Source organism: Narcine bancroftii, chromosome 8 (genome assembly GCF_036971445.1).
Source record: "Narcine bancroftii isolate sNarBan1 chromosome 8, sNarBan1.hap1, whole genome shotgun sequence".
Taxonomy (NCBI): domain Eukaryota; kingdom Metazoa; phylum Chordata; class Chondrichthyes; order Torpediniformes; family Narcinidae; genus Narcine; species Narcine bancroftii.
The window spans coordinates 105094323-105114382 of NC_091476.1; the positions used below are offsets into that span (position 1 = coordinate 105094323).

A 20060-nucleotide genomic window follows, 5' to 3' on the forward strand; every position below is an offset into this window, starting at 1 on the left:
AAAGGATAGATTTGGTTCAAAAAGCAGTTGCATTTGGCAAACAGGAAGGTTAAGGCATGTTAAGCTCAGATAGGGTTGGTCACCCCAGATCAACTATGTATACACATTGCCATACAACATTTCCAAGGGATAAAAAGACTTGGTTAGGTGCTGGAAACTCTCATCGCGAAGATCTCCTGTGATATTTTTTGTTAAATTGGCCTAGAGCCAGTCTTGTTCAGATTCACCACGGAAATGTGCAATAGGTAGTTATTAATTCCTGCAGCCATAGCCTCAAACTTTTACTGAAGCCTCCTACCACAGGCCCATGATCCAAACAGATACTAGTCTTCCAAAGGCAGAGATGAGTTTGAGACCAGCAAAGGTTCTTTTCCCCAGATCTGACAGGACTTACTGTAGCAAGTTCTGAGAAAGATTAAAAAGTACTATTTTATCACATTCACATTTAGCTGGGACTAAAATCCAATGGCCGATAGTGAACCAAAAACCTATTGTCCAGTGATACAGTCAATCAAATAGATCATCAGTCTTCACCATCACCGACTGAATCCTTCAATTCTCTCCAGGTAGTACTATGGGAGTATCTTCATCAGAAGGAGTGCAGCAGTTAAGGTGGAGGCTCACCACAACCTTCCCAAGGCCTTGCCCGTGATATCCAGAGCCGATAAATGAGTGAAGATGCAGAACTAAACCATGCCAAAACCAAAGGCAGACTGACAGGAGCACTTTTCACATGATAACCCGTGATTATTCCAAGCTGCTTCAGAGCAGCAAGCGCTGACAAAACTTGTCACTGAGTAACAAGTGGAGATATTAACACATGACCCAAAGATTGCATGGAGGAAATGAATGAAGAGACAGGGATTTTAGTGAGGGAGCTTGGGCAGCTGATGACATGGTGACCAGTGTTTTAAATCATAGATATGCCGAGAGCCAGAATAGAAAATAGACCATTTAGATGTGAGAGGTGACAAGAGATCAGTAACACCGTTTCGTTTGATGACCAGCTCAGCAGACACTCAAAAAAGGCACATCAGCAGCTGACAGACTAACATTGTGATGGGGACACCAAAGCTTTGATGGACACCTTCAACAGAACCAAGTCATTAACCATTTTCAAGCAGATTTGCTATGAATATCTTGAACATTGCTTTTTCTGTAAAAGGAGCCCCAGAGGGTTGTGAGTACTTACATCTTCCAGTTATAATTAGTTGCGGGTGGGTTCCCATCTGCTTTGCATGTCAGCCTCACATTTTCTCTGTTCAAGTACCAATTGCCATCAAACCCTTCCACTGTAACCTCTGGTTCATCTGCAGCAATCAAAATCAGAAAAAGGGAAAATTCAAAGATCCATTCATTTTAATCTTCCCCATAATTTCCTTAATCCATTTATTAATGCCCAAAGCTTTAGTCTCCTTGTTGATTATAATGATAATGGGCTTATTGTCATACACATTGCATGGAAAATTATATTAAAATAAAGCAGTTTGTAATAAAGTGCCCATATAAAATTTGCCTTCTTGATACACAGAAGATGCCCATGGGTCAACTACAACGTTGATTCATTGAATGGATTCTAAATGAGACCAAAAGACACCTGCAGGATAACATGAGAGTGTAGACCTCATGGCACAAGATATATTGCAGAGTAACATAGGGCAGCCTTATCCTCCATTCTATAAGCAATGACCACTCTTCACTGTCACCCTCCCTTTCACCAGAGGTTTCCTGGCCTATTTCTCTCCAACCATGACCTGGCTTGCCTTGTAAATCGCCCTCCATTCATTGTACTGGCTTGAATCTATTCAGTTGCCTCCTCACCCCTCCACAATCTACAGTTCTTTCTTCCACCCAGCATCAATTTCTCGGCATCATGAACTGAAACTGCTTCCCACACAAGATATTACTGTCAGAATTCACACTGAAAGGGGTGTTGGGAATACAGGACGACCAAGGAAAGGTCACTTACCAAGGACATCACTATATGGCCACCTCAGAACGCAAGATTACACGTGCAGATAGGCAGAAGAACGCCCTGCATTATTCACTGTTCATTAAACTAATTCACTAGTGTTTACCCCATCAGTGACAGTGTTCACTGCTAATACTCACACTGCACATTTAACATCAGCACTTTGGTCGTCCGATCCATTTGGTAATTCACTACACACGTCAGTGGCTGCCTGTGAGCTTCCCTCGAGGGCACCAGCAGGTATTGGCTGGTCACTGTGATGGTGCCATTTTGGTTTCGAGATTCTTTGACAATCGTCTCCCCATTGACTTTTGTCTCCCAGGTGATGCTGCCTGGTGGCTTCCCATTGGCAGATGTACACGTTGCTACAACCAACTTCCTTGGATGATCAGCCCTGGCTATGATGGTCTGTGGACTCAGCTCAGCATCAATCAGTGGTCTGGCTGCAAGGCAAGTGGACAATAGTTAGTAAAGGATAACATGTTATGACAATTAAGTGATGGATGAGACCCTCTGCTTCAATTAAATGTTGCACCAACTTCACTGTGAGAGGCACCCAGTTAGAATGATGGGAGTATTGTGGCATGATTGGGCATTCAAACACCAAATGCTGCATTATCGCAAATATACAGCCCAATGAATCTCACAGAACAAAGCCTAATGATGACCCAATGCTTATCAGTTATATTTTAAAAGGCCCTCATTGACAGGAATAATCACAAGAGCTGCTGATTTATAGTTCTACATGGGGAGGGGCGGAGACCCCAAAATGTTAAAGGAGAGAGAGCATGAAGGATAGGGTAGGAAGGAAGGTGAAAGACAATGGGAAGAATGGGGGAGGAATATATATATGAGAGAGAGAGGGAGAGAGATAATTGAAATGAAAAGTTGGAAAAAAGGCAAAAAAACTTTAAAAGGTGGTGACATAATCTGACAGGAGAGATAGTCAACCTTGAAAAGTCCTTATCATATATGTCTGGAGACCCGTATCTAAAATGGGCATGTTGTTGAACTGACATTATTGTACTCAGGGAATCATACCTTCCAGCCAAAGAGCCTTGCTCGTCAATCACACTCCCTGGGTATGCACTGCTCCACTGACTGTGCAAATTGGTGACCGTTCTACAAAACCTGGCAGGAGGCATAGTCTTAGGAGACCCAAATAATGATTCAAGATCCCACAAATTCTCATGACATCTAATCAAATATTGGCAAAGAAAATTCTTCCAAATCACTACTTATTCTCCTTCAGATGATGATTCAGGGCTCTCCCATGTTGAACACAAGAGTTGGAAGAATCACGAGATCTAGAATGTCTTGGTAGCATCAACGATGAGCAAATTGGTCAAGGGACATGCTGCCAAAAAGGGTTTGCATGGATCATAAAGCTGCATTCTCGTGATAAGGGAAGATTAGCTTCCCTGAATGTCAAGACGTGACATTAAGGAAACATTGCATATCTCTAGTCAATAGGCTTCAAGGAAATAACACTCCAATGGTTTGAATTACACTTTGCAAAAAGGAAGATGGTTGTGGTTGCTGGGGATCAATCATTCCAGATCCAGGAGCTCATCAGAGCAGTGTCCTGGGCTTAGGCACTTTAGGTGTTCACCTTAAACCTCCATATCCAAAATGTTGGCAAATGCCTTGCATTCTCTTCAATTCCATCTGCAGCACTGGGGGGGGGGGGAATTGTTCAAGACTGTATAGAGCAGATCTAGACAACTTTCAAACATGGCTGGTAAAGGGCAATTCACATTCATAAGTTTAAGGCAAACAGTATGTTGTGTAAGAGAAAGATCTCCGGGAAGTGATCAACAACTGGAAACTCAACTTGATCAGCCACGAAAATAATGTGGTTTCAAGACCATTTTAGAAGTTGGGTATCCTGTGGCAAATGAATCAGCTTCTAACACCCCAAAGCCTTTCCACCAACTATAATACACAGGTTGGCAGCATGGTAGAATACTCTCTCCATCAGTCCAGAGGATTATGCTCATAACATTTCCAGAACAAACACCACTTGATTAGCACCTTATAGCATGCTTAATATTTAATCTCTCCATTATCATTATACCATGGCTGCAGTGCCTTGCACCCATCTCCCAGATACACAATAACTAATTACACATCCAGATTACTCCAACAGAAGCTTTTAAAATGCAAGGGCGGTAGGTGTTTGGAAACATCACAGCCTGCAGGATCTCCTTCCAGTGTTATTTAACATCACTGGATTCCAGTCTTTCAACTCTCCACTAAGAGACGTGGCATGCTTCGTTGAACACTAGGATGGGCAATAAATGTTGGCTTTGCAAGTTTTACTCATTTGAAATGAATAACTTTTTAAAAAAAGGTGCAATTACATATTCACTGAAAAATGCCATTTTGTGCACCACCCTTGCCATCTTAATTGAGAAACACGACCAATAGAGGACAGTCTGGTGAGAAGAACAAGTTGAAAACACAAGAAAGCCAATAAGCATCTAAGAAGGGAGGAGAGGTGTGACATGTCTGGCATGCTGCCATGGAAAGGCATCCATGGCCTCATGCACCGCCAGACTGAGACCACCCGCAAATTGGAGGAACAACATCTCATTTTCTGTCTGGGCACCCTCCAACCGGATGTTTACATCGACCTCCAGTTTCCATTAACCCCTCCCACCCCCTTCCTTGTGTCTGCTTCCCTGAGCTCCCTCTCTCGCCTTTTCCCTGTGTCTCCTTTCAAAGCCAAAATCAATTCTCACCTCTACTCTTATCATATCCAATTCACACCTTTTGTTCATCTGGACTCCTCCCCCTTCCATCATTCTGATGCCTTCCTGTTCTTCGCTGATTCCTTGAAGAAGGGCTGAGGCCCAGAATGTCAGTAATAGCTCTTTACCTCCTCTGGGCATTGAGATCAGCCAAGTTGCTCCAGGATTTCCATGTGTTTTTACTTAATTTAAAACTTCAACCCATGAGACGAGTTGATCAGCAGAGGCAGGAGAAGAACAAGTGGCAAAGTCTCTGCAATCAATTATTGTAACAGGGGGTCTAGAGCATAGAGGGGATGCACAACAAACCAATGGAACAATGGAGCCCACGGAAAGGCAAGACAAAAATCTGCAGGAAATATTTGCAATAAATGAAGGTGAAAATAAAATCTGGAGAGACCTGCCTAATAAAAATGAATTGCATAGTTATATGGATGCCAAATGGTAAAACACAACTCAATAAATTGTGTATTTCAGTGGCAACTGATAGGGAAGGTTCAGAAAACACAGGGAACTGACTGTTTTAGATTATTTCTGACACTTGGTTAATTAATGCATCACATCACCTTAAATTATCAATTTGGGACTAACAATACAAATTGAATGAATGTTCTGAGTAAACAATGTGCATTAAGTTTATTGTTACACTCACCATAAATAAATGTTACAATTCAAAGGTCAATAATCTTTAATCATTTATAGTGAAGGATGGATATTATCGGAGCTGGGTATAAACAAATTAAAAATGAGACCTTATCATTCCAAATCTTCACAATTTTTTCTCTCCAGCTAAATTAGGATTACTTCTGCCACTAAGTACATAAAATGTGGAGAAAGAGACCAGAAGGGAGGGGTGAAGCTTATTAGCAGAACAGAAAGATGATGAAGAAAACTAAAGACAAATCTTTGAGTAGACGGACACACTTCATCCACTTTCCTCAGGCACGACAGCTTCGATATCCGTATTTGTCCATTTTTAAGAGGCAGATAAGTCTGACATCTCGAGTGGTGAGGCTGAGTTTTGGTGAAGCAAACCAAGGGCTGATAGAATATGGAAGCAATAAATGGGTCGTAATTCCAATCTGCAGTGCACCCCCCCACCCATTTCGGAGAACGAGTGACCCAGGAAGACAACTGTTAAGTTGTTCAAAAAGCTAGTACAGAGACAAGAGTTTGACTGCAAGCTTACGTGTAATATTCATAGAGCTGTACAAAGAGCACAATTACAGATTGTAATGAAAAAAATCAGTTACTACCAACAGCAGCATGACAGCACTGCAGTGAGGTTCATTTAGGAGCCTTATGGCTCTGGGGAAGAAACTATCTTGAAGCCTGTTGGTGCATCCTTTCACACTCTCATGTCTGCACCCCAATGGGAGAAGGCAATAGAGAGAAGACTGGGTCTGGAGTGTGACTGGCCCTTCAGTATGTTGGCAGTCTTTCTTGTCCAATGGGTGATATAGATGGAGTCCATGAAGGGTAGTTTGCGTTATGTTTTGAGCTCCATTCATTCATCTTTAGTTTCTTTTGATCTGAAGCAGAGCAGCTCCCAAACCACACTGTGATGCATCCAGCAAATCTGCTCTCAATAGTGCACCTGTAGAAATTAGTGAGAGACAAGGGCACATGCTGAAACTCTCTTCAGTATGATTTCTTAACCATTGCGGCAAATTTCTTTGACCCATGTCAAGTCACTGGAAATATTTATTCCAGAAAACTTGAAGCTATCTATTCTTTCCACTTCAGTGCCATTAATATGGACTGGGATGCAGAGGATCTCCTCTCCTGTGGTCCATGATCACCTTTGCCTTATTGATGCTGAGAGAGAGGATATTATCGAGGCAAGATGCCAGCATGTTTCACAGTCAGAGTGGCACACAGTCTGAACACGTAAGAAAAACAGCTGCAAACTAAACCCCAATTTGCAGATTGCAATGGTTGAGCATAAAGGCTGGTTGGTAATCTTCTAAACGCACAAGTAGAGATTTTTTGAGTGGATACAGAGAGAATGCTTCTGAACAAGAAAGTCTGCAGATGTTGGGGGTCGTGTAGCATATACATACACTGGAGAAACTCAAAAGATCACACAGCATTCATAGGAAGTAAAGGGCAACCAATGTTTCAGGCCTGTGCCCATTGTCAGGTGTACTGTGTGACCTGCCGAGTTTCTCCATCACATTATGTATTACAGAGAGGATGTTTACACTTGTGGTGAAGTGCAAGGTCAATAGACATCCGTGGAAATGGTTATTAAGAAATATCACAGGAATTCAGCCAAATTATCTTATAGAAAGGCAAGAGGACAATGGATTAGATTTATAGAAAGAAAGACACGAAAGGATTTGAGTGGAGCACAAACACCTGAAGGGATTGTTTGGTGTGTGAAGGGTTAGATAGTAAAAATACCGAAATGTTGGTGAAACTAAGCTGGTTTTTTTCAGGATTAAAAGGAAGCCGACATTTTAGGCCTGAGCCCTTCTTCAAGGAAGAAAAATCAGAAAAGGCAGAAGGAGGATATATCAGAAAGTCTCAGAATTCAAACAATGGCGGAAGAATCCAGACCAACAAAGGTGATAATTGGATGTGATAAGGGACTAGGTAGAATTGATCATGTCTGTGAGAATGGAGACAGGGAAAGGAGAGATACCAAAGTAGACGGGGAAGAAGGGAATGGGGGGTGGGGGGGGGGGGGGGGGGGTGGGTGTGTGGTTAAAATAAGAGCTCGAGAATCAATATTTATGCCATTTGGTTGGAGGGTGCCCAGTCAGAAAATGAGGAGTTGTTCCTCCAATTTACAGGTGGTCTCAGTCTGGCAGTACGCAAGACATGTCGGCAAGGGAATGTGATTGAGAAATAAAATGTGTGGCCACTGGGAGATCCACGCTATTGTGGCAGACAGAGCCGAGGCTCTCATCAAAGCTATCTCCCAGACTGCGTCCAGTCTCTTCAATGCAGGGGAAACCACAGTGGGAGCACCAGATGCAGTAGATGACCCTGCAGATTCACAAATGAAATGATGCTTCACTTGGAAGGACTATTTGGGGCCCCGAAAGGTGCTGAGCAAGGAGGTATGGGTGCAAGTGGAGCATCTCCTATGTAGGTCCCAAGAGGATGACTGGTTGGGAGGGAGGAATGGACAAAGGAGTCTCAAAGGAAGTGGTCCCTGTGGAAGGTGGAGAGGGGAATATGTGCCTAGTGGTGGGATCATGTAGTAGGTGGTGGAACTGAAAGATGTGTTGGATGTCAAGGATAATGGGCGAGGACAAAAGGAAACCTGTCCTTGTTGTGCGTGGGAGCAGAGGAGGATAGGGCAGATGTGCAAGTAATGGAGGATATGGAGGTGAGTGCTGAGTTGATGGTGGTAGAGGGAAACCCATGTTGTTTGAAGGAGGAGACCATCTTTGATGATCTGGCATGGAAGTCCTCGTCCTGGGTGCAGATCCGACAGAGGAATGGAGAGAATGGAATGGAATCCTTAAGGGGAAAGGATGGGAAGAGGTGTAGTTGAGGTGGCTGTGGAGTTTGAGTCAGTTGTCAGTAGAAAGGTTGTCTCTTAAGATAGAAATCGAGCAATTGAGGAAAGGGAGAGGGCTACCAGAGATGGGCCAAGTGAATATGAGGTCAGAATAGAACTTGGCAACAAAGAGGATGAAGTTTAACGAGCTCTTCATGGGTACATGAGGCAGCACCAAAGTAGTCATCAATGTAGCAGAGGAAGAGTTGAGGGGCCTTACCTGTGTTGGTCTGTAGCATGGATTGTTCCATGTAGCCAACAAAAAGGCAAGCATAGTTGGGGCCCATGCATGTACCCTTTAACCTGGAGAAAGTGGGATGAGTCAAAGGAGAAGTTATTGAGGGTGAGGACAAGATCTGCCAGCCGGAAGAGGGTGGTTAGTTCTATTGTCCAGAAAGAAACAAAGGGCTTTGAGGTCTTCTATGGGGAATGGAGGTGTATAGGGATTGGATATCTATGGTAAACACGAGGAGATTAGGTTCAGGGAACTGGAAGTTGTTGAAGTGATGAAGGGCATGTGAAGTGTCCCGGATGTAGGTGGGGAGGGACTGGACCAGGGGGACAGAGTCGAGGTAATGTGGAGACCAATTCGGTAGGGCAGGAGCATGCGGACACGATGAGTCTGCTGGGACAATTGGGTTTGTGGATATTAGGTAGTATGGGGTTGGGAAACAAGATGGTTGGAGGCTATGCCAGGGAGGTGACCAGAAGTGATGAGTTCAGAGATGGTTTGATGAGTTTTGGTGGGGTCCTATTGGAGATGTCTGAGAGTTGTCATCTGACTTTGGGCAGATAGGGGTCAGTGCGCCAGATCACAACAGCGCTACCCTGTCTGCGGATTTGATGGTGAGGTTCAGATTGGTGTGGAGAGAGTGGAAGGCCAGGCATTCCGAGGGGATGAGATTGGAATGACTGAGGGGAGTAGTGAAGTTGATATGGTTGATGTCGCGGCAGCAGTCTGAAATATGAAGGTCCAGAGCAGGTGGAAGATCGGAACAAGGTGTCCAGGAGGAGGAAAAGGTTTAAAGTGGAAAAAAGGATTTGGACTGGGGGGTGGAGAATTATGATTGTGGAAGTATGCATGGAGACAGAGCCGACAAAAGAAGAGTTCAGCATCAAAGTGCATGTGCAGATCTCGTTAAAGCGTGAATGAAGGGGGACAAAGGTGAACCCTCTACTGAGGACAGAGCGTTCATTCCCTGAGAGGAGGTCAGACAGGATGGTGAAGAACAGGCAGGGGTTAGGGGGAAGTTCAATGGGGTGGAAGGAGGGGAGGAGGATGGGGTGGATCAGGAGGTGGAGGGTAGGAAGAGTCCAAGGGTTGGGAAAGTCAGAGGCCAGAGAGACTGAGACCCACCCGTGCACTCCCAGAGCTAGGGTGGAAGTTTTTGACGGAGGCTTAGTCATCTATTGTGAACATAGGTTTGACAAGTAACACCAGTACTCCCAAACCCCTGCCCACCTTCACTGTGTGAGCCAGCGGTAGCTGTCTCCAGATCATACTAACCTCAGGATGTTGCTTGTGTGGAATATGGCTGATGCCTAAAGCCTACTCTGTCTGAGGTCGTGGAACTGGATCCACACATTTAAATAATGATTGGCAATTGTGCACATTTTTTTTCCCCTGGTGCTACATTGCCTGGTAATCAAACTAAAGGTAAACAGCACTCCCACATTATTACATACCTCAAATGGACAAGTTGCTGGCCGCCTCCATGGAACTAATTGTGCGGTATTATTACCCATTTTTTAATTGAGCACATTTGAAACAACCTGTGTGAGCAGCTCTAGGGAAGAATTGTGATGCCAAGAGGCTCGACCCCTAAACTATCCTACCCCATTGTCATGCAAAACAAATCTTTTATGTTGACAGCTTGCTCATGAAATTCGCCTCTATCCTCGAACCATGAATAGGCATCAAATCTGCAGAATTCCATGCATCATTGAGAGCTCTGTTCTTGCCCACAATGCAGAGATGGTTTGCTGCTATGCTTCAACCTGAAGAGCCTGCGTATCCTTCATTTAATCAAAGTCTGATACCACTTTAATAGCACAGGCTACAATCTCATCATAATATAGTCTTTAGTCTTTTATTTTAGATGTGCTGCCTTTCATTAAATGGATGAATTGTGTACACATCAAAATGAAATGGCAGAGGGTACTATATCTGCAGTTTTGCTGCAGGGGATAGATTTTCAATTTAAATACCACCCCCCCTGTCAAAAAGAGGTGGTAATCAACTAAAGACACAATCTCCCAGTGTCACGATGGTCTATTGGTTGGAGTTGCAATTGCACATTTAACATTAACTGGATGCGACAGCATAAGATCATATGCAAATACAAACACTTCAGTTTGTGAATAGGAACCCAAGTGGGCTCAGCTCGTCTGACTTGTAACAAGTGACTGGCAGTACTTGAAACAAAAGACACTGAAATGCTTTAATATCATACTGGTCAGCTTAGTGGAACCAAGGTCAACAGAGACAGAGACCAGCTCCATCCATCAAGTCAACCAGATTAACATGAAGATTCTAGTGCCCTGTTGGTTTCGCCATCGAGTTTAGTATATGAAAGAAAGAGAGCAGTAATGGAATCCTGACCTGCATAATGTCAGGAACCAGACACACTTCTTGAATCTAAATGAACGTGGCGTGGCTCACGTACAATTCACATGAAGTTACTCTCTGCACATTAGACTGGTCAATGATCAACAGTGAATACAGAATACAAATTTGGTACATTTGGTTAGTCTTGGACTATTTCCAATCTATCCACGCAAACAGCTTCAGAAAATGCATCCCTCCTGAAGGAGTTTTTCACTAAGCAACAGCCGTGAAATTCAACAAGACTGGCGTTGCCTGGTTTTATTCAGTTAATTGGGAATCCAGATGTGTCCAAGCACATTGAGTGGCACATTTAGCATGGTGGTTAGTGCAATGCTATTACAGTGCCAATGACCCGGATTCAAATCTGGCATTGTCTGTAAGGTGTTTGCATGTTCTCCCTATGTTTGTGTGGGTCTTCTCTGGGTGCTCCGGTTTCCACCCACCCTTCAAAATGTATGGAGTTGCAGGTTAATTAAGGTATTTGGGCTTCAGAGGCTTGTGGGCTGGAAGGGCCTGTTATCTTCGCTGCGTGTCTAAATTAAAATCTCTGATTGGTAAGTAGAAGATGAGTGAGTGGGCATGAGATCTCATCATTCTTTCAGAGTACAACCATGAACTTTAACCTCTTGTATGGTTGTTGATAAAATGGGAAAAGAAATAGCAGTATTATGAGAATACTTTTTAATCGTTGAGAGGATTGCTGAGTGGTGACAGATGTGGTTGGGTAAATGTACAAATGGAATTTGCATCACTAAATTACATGGAAGCAGCAGGGTTAGGGAAGGTGGTTTCAAAGGCAGGCAGTAACAGAAATGACAAGCATGGGCCCACAGGAGAGGGTTAAAGTAAGTGAGCTGGGAGCAAGAGATTGAGGGGAAGGTGTGGCTGAGAGGATAAGAAAGTCTGGGGAGTAGAGTAAGAGAGCAAGTCAAGAGACGAGCAAAGAGGGTGAGAAGAGCAACAGAGGAAGTGTTGTGGACAAGGAGAGATGGGTAATGAGGCGAGTCTGGGGGAGAAGGATGGAGGGCAGAGAAAAGACACATACAAGTCTGAAATCATCAAACCATCAGGAATTATGAAGCAAGTCTTTTGATCACCAAATAGGATGACAACTTTAATTCTGAAATTGTAGAGCTTGGCATCAAAAGTTGTCCTACAAGATGAATTATAGTTTGTACATCAATTGTGAGATCCACAAACAGGTACAAGATCTGTGGGACATGGATTCCATGGAGGAATTTGAGAGGGTGGGCTAATTAATCTTTCAAACCTTTCAACAGAGATCGTGCTACAGGGAAGATTACAGTTGTTATCTGTGCGATAGGGTCAGTTACCATAATGATATACCACCTCCATGATCTGAGGTTATTACAGAAGGGAAGGTTACACTATTTATCATACAACTCGGCCCATTTCTTCCCTTATAGACATCATATGCCGAGCATCTGGTGCTGCAGATGGAAAGCGTTGACTTTGGATGTCCCTTTCAATGGCCAGGAATCCAAATGGATACACAGTGTGGGGGAAGGGGGAGCAGGAATTACTTGAATGATGATTAGAGAACTTGTTTTCTTCCAATGTAAAACAAGGCAGCCTTTGTTCTAACCACCCCCCCCCCCCTCCCATCTCCAAGTGTTGCAATAATTCAGCAACAAAACACATGTACAATAAATCCATCATTACAAGCTTGCACCTTGCATCAGATTGAGAGCCTTTCACAAATGGATGGAGCAGAAGAAAATTAAGAAAGTGGCAACAAGGCCCTTCACGTGGACAGGATATATCTGAGATTTTGTTGTTAATATTATCTCAAATACAGTGTTGGGAACACATAGTGTAACTGGAGGAAGGAGTAATCACATCGCAAACTATCCAACCAGCCAGCCCATCAGGCAACTCACACTCCAGCTGAGGTTACCAAATTGACCACATCAAGCATTTCAGAATTCAGAGCCAGAGCATAAGTTATCCTGAGAGACCGTGCAAGATGCTGGTGATGCCTGGAATTAATGAATGACGATAAGTATTCTCAATATTTGTGAAATTTCCTTCAAGGAATATCACCAGCCCAAGAATAATGGTAATGACTGATGAAATTACAGTTATCTAGCACATCTTATTGATTACAGTTGGAGGCAGTCAGACCATCAGCATGCTTCTCCTTGAAATCTATTCCAATATCACTGCTACCATAATTCATTTCTGCTCCATCCATTTGTGAAAAGCTCTCAACTGATACAAGTATTAAGTGGATATGGGCGTAACAATGATTAGCATACACCATGTCCATATGTTTTGTTGCTGAATTATTGCAATGCTCGGAGATATGGTGTAGGAAAAAAACCACTGCCCCGTTCTACATTAAGACTCTACAATTAAATGTTATAATATCTGCAAACATCCAAGCTTTATTTTTTTTCTGCACATTACTGAATTTAGCGCAGGTTACCAGAAATAGCCAATTACTAAAGCCTAACAATTTCCACGTTCTAGCGCGACTTCAAGCTTAATAAAGTAATTGTGCTCAGAGATATTAAAAAGCTTATAGACAGGTTGGACAAATATATCCCTTTACAGGACCATCCACCTTCTATTCCAAAGGGAGATCAAAATGGCTAAAAGTTAAAGGAAAAGTATACAAGCTCTCAAAAGCCAGAGTCAATAGCTATCTTCTCCAAGAGTCTACCACGTTAGCATGAAACTAGAATTATAAGCAGACACAGAGTAAATAAAAGCAGAAGGTTTCCTTTCCTACTGAACATTTGTTCATCAATTGGTGTTTGAGCAATCAGCTTCGTGGCCATTTTCATTGATTCAAGGAATAGATTAAAAACAAGCCCAGCATGAGTTCTTAAATTAGAAGGGCAAGATAACAGATCAGCTCAAATTCTGGGTCAACAGTCAAGGACTCAGTCCTGTTGTCCAGAGAGAGAGAATATTTTCATAACTGATTTATACAAGGACTTACCAAAGACAGTAAGGTTAACCTGGTTCTCTCGGTTCCCTGTTGGGAAGGTTGCAAACTCACAGATGTACACTCCTTCATCCACCAGCTCTAGCCTGGACAGCTCAATTGTGGCATCATTTAACGATGGCTTTTTGAAAGATACTCTGTCTTGGTATGGTGGCAGGACAGAGACTCCCATGGACGGATGAAAAATGGCGATATTTTGCTTTGATCCATTGGTTGCCTTTTGCCATGTGACTTGAGTGATTTTGATCTTGGGATCATTGTTTATAAATGTGCATCGCAAAATCACACTGGTGCCAATAAATCCAGACAAGCTGTCATCCACCGTCACGGTCTGTGCCTGAAAAACTACAACAAAATTTTCTTGTTAGAAACTAGTAATAATAACAACAGAAAAACTTTTATACATAGAATTATTCATAGGATTGTACTTCATGCACAAGAAAGTAGGTACATTTAAACATCTGCTTTTTTAGGAGTCCCAAAGTACTTTGCAGTCCAAGTTCCAGGGGATGTAGTTTCATTGATGGTATGTCGGGATGCGAGGAGGTGCTCAGGGTGCTGGAGGGTCCCTGACTGTGTCGGAGATTCGGATCTGGAGCCCAGGTCGCCAGTGATTTGGACTGGACTCTGTGCGGCTGTGGGGGCTGCGTAAGTGTTGGAGGCAAATCTACCGACACTCTGTGACTCTGGGGTGGGGGGGGGGGGGGGGCGGGGTCCTCTCTTTTGCTTCTCTCTCTCTCTGATTGCAAGACTGACTGCAAGAAGCACTTAGGCAATTCCTGCCAGTGGCGAATCTGTCTGCCTTGCAGCAGGCAAAAAGAAATTTCATGTAATATGATACTGTTTTATTACTATGACAATAGATTGAATCTTGATCTTGATCAGGCACAGCCAATGCTGTCTTGGCAGAGAGCTTCAACCCAAGAACACCTGTACTACCCTGAATACCACTCAACCTGATTCCTCCTTCCTTTGGGAAGATGGTGCAGGAGCCTGAAGTCCTCTAGGTTCAAGAACAGTTTGTTTTTTCCCCAATGGCTATCAGGCTCTTGAACCACTCCTCATACCACGAGATGCTGACAATGAGTTTATTATCATACACATTGTACAGTGTACATATGCATCAAAATTTTGCTTGCTGCAGCCAAACAGGTACCTCTAAAGAAAAAAAAAACTATAAACTAATTGAATTAAATTAAAAGAGACAAATACATGATGGATAACATGTACAGTAATCTTAGTTCAAAAAAAAAGCAGTCAGTCCTTTTATGTTATGGGCACAGTGTGCGATTAGTGTACCAAGGGAAAGTTCAAGAGTCTGATAGGTATTGGAAACAAACTGTTCTTGAACGAAGGTTACAGGGAGAAGATGTTTGGAATAGGAGTCCTTTATGTTAGCTGGCTTCTTGAGGCAGCGCTTCATAAATGTCTGCAATGTTTGAGGGGGTCAGAGCCTGTGAGGAACATGGCTATGTTTACTTCATTTGCAGCCGACTATGTTCATGTGCAGATGAATTCCAAATCAGGTTGTAGTGTAACTGGACGGTAGACATTCCACAGTGTACCTGTATAAGCTAGATAGAGTGTCCGAAAAAAATGCTACATCTCCTAAACTCAAGTTGAGCCGTTGGGGTGCGTTCTTCAGCCTCTCCTTTGCAAAATCGACAGTCAGCATCTTAGTCTATGTGACATTGACAGCAAGACTGCTTCATCAAACCTGCTTCACCATTGAACAAGATCATGGCAAGTCTGGCTGGGAATTCAGCTTCATCTATCTATTTTTTCCCTCAACAATTAATTTCCTCACCATGAAAAAAAATCTATTCAACTGGGTCTTAAATACATTTAATAATGCAGTCTCCCGACTTCTTCCTCTGGCAGAGAATTTCTCAGATTCTCTCCTCTCTGGGGAAAGCAATTGCTCATCTTCTTGATAACCTGTTGCACCTGCGAATCAACCTTTTGCAATTTCACCATTTTCCTTGCATTTACCAGGATTATACTTCACCTGAGAGACCTTTGCCCACTCACTCAACCTATCTATACCTAACTTACAACCCGAACCACAAACTATTTTAGGACCACAAAAAGGTAAATCTGCGCTATTGCGCAATTTGCTGAATGGTTTCCTTGCACGAACTTAATCTCTTTTTTCACATTTATTATCTCTTTCCATACTGAGGTAATGTATACTGTTATAGCTTTTTTCATAAAATACCTCTTTGGCTACGAGTATGAATTTTGGTGGATATATACATCATCCTGTTGTGTATAACAAAGTCATTATCCTTAGCATCAAAAAACTCAAAGTCAAGAGGCTTTGAACCTTCAGGCATATACCTTAACCCAAGAGTACTATTTACTGCAAATGCCAAAAGATAATTAATGAACGTTCAGCATTAAGGAACTCCAAGTAACATGAAGGGCAGGACTACTTGAGAGGGAGAGGATGACAGAGGGGCAAGGCAAGGGAAACAGCAGTGATTGGGAAATGAACAATCTTCCTGCTGTCTCTTAAAATGGGCCTCTCACTGGCAAAAGATGTCCTTGCATGGTTTTATCAATACTTCTCTCCATTCCCTGCAATGACTCACTATAACCTATCTTCTGCACTTTTGTTTTACTATTTGAGCCTGGACCTTTATATTTAAGTACAAGTTGACTTGCCTGGTATAATATGCAAAAATAAAGCTTTTCACCATCTCAGTGTCACTGACAATAAACAATTCAAGTATACCAAGTACTTCTTTCATAGCAAGGAGCTTGGTAAGTAATAGGAGTGCTGTTTTATATTTCAGTCCAGGAAAGAAATTTTCATTCCAAGGATGAGCACAAGTTTTGAGAGAACAGCATAATTAATGATTAGAATGAGCTTCCACAGCAATCATACACATTCACTCATAAACAACTGGCAAAGTATAATAGCTGGACTTGGCTTACAACTTTGGCTGAATGAACTCAGCTGCACATTTTCAATTGCTAGATATTTGTTCATGGGAATATGCATCATATGGACTACTACATCCCAATGCCAAGCTGCCAATCAACAGAGCTATGCTTTCTTGACAGGCATGCCAGTCTGCCAAATTTCATTTTCCATGGATGAGTAACAATTGATGTAGTGGCCTAGATAAAACCAAATAAGTGCACGACTCTCCATTAAGTTTCAATGTACACATCCTGTTCACACTTCTAGTTTGCATCGGAGAGGTATCTTTCGAAGAGTCTAAATGATTCCAGATAGAAAGATTCTGTATTCACTGGGGCACGTCACGTATTCAAACCAGAGTTGCTCGATGAAATTCAACACTTTTTCTGAACTAGAACAAATCAGTTGGGTGTTAGATCCAGTAATCAAATGCACACATCAACACATACACTCACAAGATTATATTAACCCAGTCTTGGTGCCATGTGGTCATTTTACTGCATTTGCAATTTATGAATACTTTTTCTCCCCATGAGTTGCTTTACAGGGTGGCATGGTTGGCGTAGCGATGAACACATTGCCTTTACAGCACCAGCGATCGGGACCTGGGTTTAAATTCCGTGCTGTTTGTAAGGAGTTTGTACAATCTCCCCTTGTTTGCATGGGTTTTCTCCAGGGGCTCTGGTTTCCTTCCACCATTCAACCAGGGGTGTAGGTTGGGTGGCATGGACTTGTGGGCCAAAATGACCTGTTACCATGCTGAATGTCTAAATTTAATTTAATATAATTTTTTTTTAATTGAAAAAAAAATTACTCAGTGGGTTTTAAATTCCTGGAAGTCACTTTCTTGAAGGTCCTTTCCTGGACCTAGCACAAGCCTCTCTACTTACTCAGGAGTTTGCAGAGGTTTGCACAATTGACAAGTGGAAATTCTGCCTGGTCCACAAGAAAAAGAATCTGAACGTTGTATGCGATCTCATGCACGTACTCCGACAATAAATCTGAATTTCTATTCCTTTACTATGCCAGGCCAACACCTTGAAAATTGAATAATTACAAAGCAATTTCAGGGGTAAGTTTAACAAGTTGACACAATTTGAAACTTTTCAACATTGCTGCCCTTTCCTTCCATGGCCTATTGTAGCAATATTGCCACTGAACACTGAATGATCAGCTACGTTGGGCATTGACTGATCTGTCAGCATCCATCTGCTTCTGCGAATCCAAAATGGGAATTTCAGAAAGCTAAAAGACGAAACATCAACCCTACAATCTTTCTCCTGTAATGTCCCTGGATTCACTATCAGCAGGACTGCAATGTCTCCTGTAATCAACCCACCAGTGAGATTACATTGTTTGCTCTAATGAAACTCTCTCCACTGTGTGGAACTGAAACCTGTCTCCTGCAATGAACCTGCCTCAACCATCAGTGTGACTGCAATCTCCTGTGATGAACCCGCCAGTTTCTCCTGTAATGAGCCTGCCTCCACTGTCTGTAACTGTAATCTGTCTCCAGTAATGAGCAAGACTCCACTATCTGTGTGACTGAAATCTCTTGCACTAAACCTGTCTTCACGTCAATGGGGCTGTAATACGGCTTTAGGTTATGCAAACCATTGTGTTTATTGTCTTTTTTTTTGATTTTGCAGGTGACCTTCCTTTTCCATTGTATGACCCATCTTCTGTTGATGCTCAGGTTTTCTGTGGTGCTATTCTTTGTTTCCAGCTTACAGTGTTTGGTCCATGGCCACAAGTGCATCCACACGTTAATTTGGAACAGGGGTACAATAAAGGACAACGCCAACCTCTCATATTCCTGCGTGAATGGGAGGACCTTCACTGCAGACTAACCCATAAAAGAGGCCACTTGAGAAAAGATCTGGCAGAACCTCACCACAGGCTGATCAAAACGAGACTTACATTCACAAACTCTTTGCCCACACCTTAGACCAGTGATGGGCAAAAAAAAATCAAAAGCACATCCACAACCCTAATTGATGAAGGGTTTAAATCATCGATTTCTGCTTCAACTGCAGCCTGGTAAGAATGAAGTACAGCATCTAAACTCCATTTAACATCTCAGGATGCGTCACATGATGGAGTAGTGGCTGGTCAAGTGGAACCAGTCCTCTCCAGAGAAAAGAAAAAAAAATTTGAAAAAACAGAGTTCAACAAACATAAAATATAGGAAGAGAAAAATAAAGTTACAGAGACAGAAAATTGCATCCAAAAGAGAAAACGTAAGAATAACAGAGAAAAAGAAGGAAAATCACTGGAGAAGAAAGAAGGCCTCACTTGCACGTTGGAGCAGAGAGCCTCCGTGGAGAGGAGTGGGCAATCTCTGATGTTGGTGAGTCCCCAGAGGAGCGGTGTCCTCCCGACCGGCAGACTTCAAAAATGGCTCTCAGAGCCAAGAAGAGGTGCGCAAGTAAAAGGTTAATGCTGGCGGGAGGAGGACTCAGCTGAGGAGCGGCCAGCTGAGAGACGCCCAGTATCAGAGCGTTCGGCTGGGGGAAGCAAACAAGAAAGAAGAAGAGTGGTGAGAAAGAGAATGAAGGGCAAGAAGAGGATGAGCAGCCACGGGACGACTGGCAGGGGACCCAGCAACAGGAGACACAGCAGCTAGAGGCCCAGCAAGGATACAGAAGGATGAAGATACATAGATACAGAGAAGAAGACAACACAGACATAGATACAGACACAGAAGAAGAGGAGGAAGAAGACCAAGAATTTCAAAGGAAAGAAGAAGGTAAAATAGAATGACAAAATTTAGATAAAGCCATTTTTGAAGAACAAATGAGGTCATTAAAAGAATGGCTATCATTAGAATTTAGTTCAATCAAAAGAAAAATCAAAATAACTGAAGACAGAATGCAAAGCTTAGAGTTGGTCATGACTGAAATAGGGAAAAGAGTAGAAAATGTGGAGGAACGAGAACCCTCTGTAGAAATGGAGATAAATTATTTAAGAGGGAAGTTGGAAGAGAGTGAAAAAAAATTAAAGAGACACAAGATTTATTGTCACAAAAAATTGACGTATTGGAAAACTACAGTAGGCGAAACAACATAAAAATAGTGGGCCTGAAAGAAGGCAAAGAAGGGTCAGATATGAAGGAATTTATAAAAGGATGGATCCCGAAGGTGTTGGGAATGATAGATTCACATGAAGAACTAGAAATCGAAAGGGCGCATAGAGCACTAGTACCGAAACTGCCACCACATCAAAAACAGAGATCCAAATTGGTAAAACTTCTAAGATATATGACAAGAGCGAACATACAGGAGCAGGCAAGAAAGAAGGTTAGAGAAGA

The 20060-nt window shown here is 42.6% G+C and overlaps 1 protein-coding gene across 15 annotated transcripts in view; it reads right to left on the reverse strand.

Moving 5' to 3' along the window:
• The window catches only part of nectin1b (nectin cell adhesion molecule 1b), a 507975-nt gene that overhangs the window by 365102 nt on the left and 122813 nt on the right, over positions 1-20060 (reverse strand). For all 15 annotated transcript variants that reach the window (XM_069894696.1, XM_069894690.1, XM_069894692.1 and 12 more), the window contains exons 2-4: positions 13816-14166; positions 2113-2415; positions 1193-1310 (exon numbers count right to left, since the gene is read on the reverse strand). In XM_069894696.1, the coding sequence (XP_069750797.1) occupies positions 1193-1310; positions 2113-2415; positions 13816-14166 (772 nt within the window). The remainder of the gene's footprint in view (positions 1-1192; positions 1311-2112; positions 2416-13815; positions 14167-20060) is intronic.